This window comes from Cebus imitator, unplaced genomic scaffold (assembly GCF_001604975.1).
Source record: "Cebus imitator isolate Cc_AM_T3 unplaced genomic scaffold, Cebus_imitator-1.0 Scaffold125, whole genome shotgun sequence".
NCBI lineage: Eukaryota > Metazoa > Chordata > Mammalia > Primates > Cebidae > Cebus > Cebus imitator.
The window spans coordinates 5,326,555-5,332,552 of record NW_016107440.1 but is presented as its reverse complement, the minus strand read 5'-3'; the positions used below and the strand labels follow the sequence as shown (position 1 = coordinate 5,332,552).

Below are 5,998 nucleotides of genomic sequence, written 5' to 3'. Positions count from 1 at the left end.
CCCAGCTACTCAGGAGGCTGTGGCAGGAGAATTGCCTGAACCCAGGAGGTGGAGGTTGTGTTGAGCCAAGATCGCGCCATTGCACTCCAGCCTGGGTAGCATGAGTGAAACTCCGTCTCAAAAAAAAAAAAATTTCTCCCCCAAAGCCTTGAGTTTTCCTAAGATAACGTTAATCAAAACAACTCATGCCCTACCTCAGAGATCAGCAAACCTGTTATTCAAGGGCCAAAAACTATTTTTAGCTTTGCAAGTCATCCCCTGTTGCAGCTCCTCAACTCAGCCGTTAGGTTGCAAAAGCAGCCACAGAAGATATAAACAAATGAGCGTGGCTGTTTTCCAATAAAACTTATTCACAAAAACAGGCTTGTCCACCTTTGCCCTCAGACTACGCATCGCAACTAGGACTTAATTCCAACAGTTAAGGAAAAACCAAATAAATCTGAATTTTAATATAGCAATAGAATGGCCACAAAATGTTTAAAAACCGGCTTTTAAAACTATCAATGATCAGAAAAAAACTGCATAACCAAAACACTCTGAACTACTTACTACATATTATGTTTCTAATTTCTATAAAATGAAGAGCTAGTGCTTAACATGGCAGCATTCCATTTAGAAAAGGTAGCTGAACCCCTTAGAATTGGGGTTAACATCACAGATTCTGATGTCAGACAGACCTTGGTTCAAATTGTAACTCTAGCCCGGTTTCCCTAGGATTACTAATACCCAAGGTATTAGTAATTACAAATCCAAGTTTCCCTAGGATTACTAATACCCACCCACTTGGTCACTACCCTAGGCACACAGCTCAAAATAAGTGCTGCCTACATGGCAAACTGGAGAGTCATTGGTAGCAATGTTTTTGGTCAGTGACTGAATACTTTCATCTAGTCACTACAAAATTTTAGGATTTGGAAAAGAGATTTGGTCTTCTCTTAAGACTTCTATACGTGCCTCTGACAGAAGTTTTGGATATCAGCTTTCTATGTCAGATAGAAGGTAGGGAGGAAATATAAGCAGAATATGCAATCTGCAGGAGAAATCAGAAATATTTTGTAGAATTCTGTTCAGATGCAAACACTGTTGCAAACCATATTCCGGGACTAGAAGGATGTACAAAACCAGAGACAGTGGTAACCTCTGGGGAGGGAGCTCAGGTCGAGGAGGAATGATGAGGGTCTTGGATGTTTTCATCAACTCTACAGTGTTTCAATCTCAACAAGATCACACCTGAGGATCACAGCATCATCTGGGGCCTCTACTCACCACATGCCAGTAGCACCCCACTCCTGCCAGTTAGGACAATCAAAAATGTCTCCAGACACTGTCCAATGTCCTCTGCAGGGAGGGGAGCAAATCACCTCCATTTATAAACCACTGCTCTAGGCCCTAGAGATCGCTAGAGATTATAGAGACTTCTGGTCTCTAAGAAATACAGTTTTTTTCCTTTTTTTTTTAAAGACAAAGTCTCACTCTATCACCCAGGCTAGAGTGCAATGATGAGATCACACAGCTCACTGTAGCCTCAACCTCCCAGGCTCAAGTGATCCACCCACCTCAGACTCCCGAATAGCTGGGACCACAGGCATGCACCACCATGCCCAGCTAATTTTTAAATTTTTTTGTATAAACAGGGTCTTGCTATGTTGCCCAGGCTGGTCTTGAATTCCTGGACTCAAGTGATCCTCCCACCTTGGTATCCCCCAAAGTCCTGGGATTTCAGGAGTGAGCTACTGGCCAGAATAAATTTTTTGAACCTAGTCAAATATTAGAGATTTGACCCGAGCAGGTATGTTTTCTTTTTACAGGATGGTTTTGGTATTTGAAATGAAACTGTCCACAGAAAATTTAGGAGATAATTGCAACTTGATGGCTTTCCTTGGCCTAAATTCTCAACTGTGATTTTTCAATTGATGCCTGTGGCATAATGAAAGTACTGGACTGGGTGTCAGGACGCATGGACGGGAGCCTGAGATCCACTGATTCACACACTGCAACAGCACACACCAGCTTCAACCTCACATTCCTCACCATCAGCAAGAGGCTTGGCTGGTCTCCTGCATCATCTTACCACTCAAAATGTACGATTCTACCCAAGCTCCCTCCCATAGCCTTGCTCCATTTTTCCCCTCTCACCAGGGTTCTACACAGCAATGAGCAATCTGCTCCACTCCTGTGCAGACTTTTTTCCTAATAAAGGGTATCAATTCCTGTCTCTTTAGGCCATAGGACAGTGAGGTGTTAGGACCAGCTGGTACCCAAACATGTTGAAATAGTGGAATGACTAAATCATAAAAGTGGCTACAAATTATCCAAGCAGATAAAAACCCACCTCTTCCATATACTGATATATGATGGCTTTGACAGCTGGCATATTGGTGGCATCCATCATCAGGGTCACTGCTTGCCCTTTCCGAATCTTCACTACCCCTTTGAACACCTGCTGATTATTGTAACAGGCAGCCAAAGTGGCAATGGCCATCACCTACAGAGAACAAGATGAGAGGGGAAAGAAGAGCTGGTGTGGTAAAGCTTTCATCACAAAAAGGTAAGAAAACCTTCTGCTGAATGAGCAATTGCCAACTCTAATGAACTAAGATGTAACTAATCAAGAAAAAATACCCACAAAGAAAGTATGTCAAGATTTTTCCCTTCCCTACTGCCTTTCTCAACACCACACAGAATTCAGCAGTCTATGCAGTCTTAAACAGTACTGTACTTTAGTCACAAAAGTTCCATTGTATTTGGAAAAAACAAACACAAGTAAATCCAACATTTTCCATGCTAGAGCAATGGGTTATTAGATCTGAAATACGTAACTCAAAATAGTATGTGGAAAGAATTTTCTATTTTACTTGTTTTTCTATTTTTCCTATAACGAACATAACCATTACATATTTAAAACTAATGCTGGGGGAGAACAACAGAAGGGGGGTGATTTCCTGTGCTCAAAGGTAAATGGAAACGTAAGACGTAAGACAGGGATACAGATTTTACTTTCAACCACCATTCAAAGTTGGTCAATGGAACAAGATCAAACCAGCTTCCCAAATCAGTTAAATGCTACTGCTTTCTTCACTTATTTGCAGTAGTATCTGAAACAACTGGTAAAGGCAACTACAAAGTGTAAGCTCTTCGCATACTGAGGGGCTCTGTCTACAGGACCAGGTTGTTATCCTGGGTCTAGGAAAAGGACACCAGTAATTAGGTGCTTAATGAAGACTTTTTAATGATAACAGCTTTACCCACATTTTAGCTAGCACTCCCCATAAATCTAGGCCAAAGACCTTGACTTACCTGTGAGGATAAGAACCTAACTAGTTTAGAATAGCTGTGGAGAAGAGTAAATCCAGAAAGAAGGTTCTGAAAAGAGTAGGCTTAACCTCAAGCTGAGTTTGGTGGCTGGAAGCAAAGGGGAATGCTATGAACCCCCCAGCACAATAAACTGGAGTCATCTTTGTAAGGAATCATATCCTTGAATACAGCACAGCAAAAGCCACCCCACTCCCATTAGCTCCACATCCACCCAGAGGAGCCCTGTTCCATACCTGTGGAATAGCACAGAAGTTAAACACACTCTGGTTTCTGAGTCTTGACAGGTAGGTGATGACATCTGGGATGTGATGCAGTGCATTGGTTATAAGCTCATTCAGGCACTGCACGGCCAAGTCAATATTCTCCGGCTTAGCAAAATCCCCCAACTTCTTAACATACCTGCTCCAAACCTAGACAGAGAAGAAGATTAAGGAACAGGTCAATGTGTGCAAAGGGGAAAATTTACAAACAATATTAAAGGATCTTTGTGCAAAAGAACTACGATACACAGTAAATTCTCTTAGCTGCAGACTCGTCTTTCACCAAGATCAAGTTCATTTTAAGCTCCATGCAATAGCTATTCCTGATTACTAGTAAGGGTTCAATTGCAACCTAGGTGTGAGTTAAGTGTTGGGGAACATGTCCCTAGAGACAATTGGTATAATGCTGCAGACTAAATTCAGACTAAAGACACTCCTGTTAGGCAGAGCCATTGGTCGTCTCCTGAAAAAAACAACCAGATACACAAAATCAGCTCTAATTATACTGCAGACTAGGCATTAAACATTCTCAAGATGGCCAGGCCTCTAAAATAATGACTAATACTATATTCCTACTCTGCTAATGATGCCGCTGAAACGCATCCCTGGGGAATAAGCCGAGTCTCTCCTCTAAGGACATTGTTTCCATGGATCCCCATAACTAAAAGTAAAATAAAACCCTTAATTCTAACACTGAGATTCTGCTTGATGATTTTTAATGATATTATTTAGAGGATTCTCTGAAGCTAGCAAAAGTTCTGGAAACGGTGGTGATGGTTATACAACATCATTAATGTACTTAATGCCACTGAATAGTGCATTGAAAAACAGTTAAAATGGCAAATTCTCTATTATGTACATTTATGATAATGAGACAATTTTTTTTTGGATAATGATACAATGTTAAGTATACATACATTCAGTTAAAAAAAAACGATAAGAAGAGGAAGATCCAAGATGGCTGATTAGACACAACTCCAGCACATAACACCCAGCGAGAGAGACGCAGAAATCTAGAGATCTCCTAGCTCCGACTGAGGTACCAGGTGAATTTCAATGGGTCTGGTCCAATGGTGAGCAAAGCCCACTCAGGGCAGACCTAGGCGGGGAGGGGTGCTGCTTCACCCAGCAAGTGCATCTGACCGGCTAGTCAGAGGCTCTCCCTCTGGCACTCTGGACCAGATACAGCACTTGTCGCAAAGCCTCAGCAATACACAGAACAGGGCATCTTTGCCAGACAAGCGCCAGGAATTACAAGCACGGAGTTGAATAAGAGCCTGCGAACTGAGCTCTCAGGCCCCCCACCCCACCCCTGCCCCACTACCCAGAGAGAGAGAAGTAGCTGTAAGCAGGAGCAGCTGGGCAGGCCCCTATCCCATGACGGGGGGGGGGGGAGCTGAAAGGGGGAGCTGAAAGGGGGAGAAGGCCAGCTGTGGCTGGGCAGGTCCCTACCCTCCCCCCACAAACCCAAGAGGGCTGAAGCTCTGATTCTAGTGGGTTGTGCAGCCAGTGCCACAGTCTGAGATGAACCGTGAATGATCCATCCCAGTGGAGGAAGGGGACAACCCACCACTAGACGGGTAGGACTGGGCTACATGTTTTAACAAAAAACACAGGAAGCCTATGTGGCAACGGGATGACGTTCTTGACAACCCAGCAGCACCTACAGGTCAGCAGAAGAGGCAGGCCTAATCTCCCAGCATAAACAAAAAAGACACAGGAAGCTTCCCTAGTAACCCGAAGGAGTCCCTAGAAACCCAGTAGCGCCTACACAGGGAGACAAGCGACCTCATCAACAGCTCCCTGACCACAGCCAGGTAAATCCACAAAGATGGGAAAAAACCAGCGCAAAAAGATGAAACCATCAGAGACCAGAACACCTCTTCTCCTTCAAGGGATCACAGTTCCTCAACAACACAGGAACGTAACATGACTGAGAAAGAGTACAACGAATTGACAGAAACAGACTTCAGAAGGTGGATAATAACAAATCTTCCTGAGCTAAAGGAACATGTTCTAACTCAATGCAAAGAAACCAAAAACCCTGAAAAAACGTTAGACGAAATGCTAACTAGAATAACCAGCTTAGAGAACATAAAGGACTTGATGGGAGTTGAAAAACACAGCACGAGAACAATATGAAGCAAACAAGTTTTTGTTTGTTTGTTTGTTTGTTTTTTGAGAAGGAGTTTCGCTCTTGTTACCCAGGCTAGAGTGCAATGGCCCAATCTCAGCTCACCGCAACCTCCGCCTCCTGGATTCAGGCAATTCTCCTGCCTCAGCCTCCTGAGTAGCTGGGATTACAGGCGCGCGCCACCATGCCCAGCTAATTTTTTGTATTTTTAGTAGAGACGGAGTGTCACCATGTTGACCAGGATGGTCTCGATCTCTTGACCTCGTGATCCACCCGCCTCGGCCTCCCA

At 43.6% G+C, this 5,998-nt stretch overlaps 1 protein-coding gene across 3 annotated transcripts in view; it reads right to left on the bottom strand.

Annotated features, from left to right (window-relative positions):
* Positions 1 to 5,998, bottom strand: part of FDFT1 (farnesyl-diphosphate farnesyltransferase 1) — a 45,305-nt gene that overhangs the window by 9,304 nt on the left and 30,003 nt on the right. For 2 of the 3 annotated variants that reach the window (XM_017540478.2, XM_017540476.2), the window contains 2 exons: positions 3,549 to 3,725; positions 2,333 to 2,485 (listed from right to left, as the gene is read on the bottom strand). In XM_017540478.2, the coding sequence (XP_017395967.1) occupies positions 2,333 to 2,485; positions 3,549 to 3,725 (330 nt within the window). The remainder of the gene's footprint in view (positions 1 to 2,332; positions 2,486 to 3,548; positions 3,726 to 5,998) is intronic. The other variant, XM_017540479.2, reaches the window with a different exon arrangement.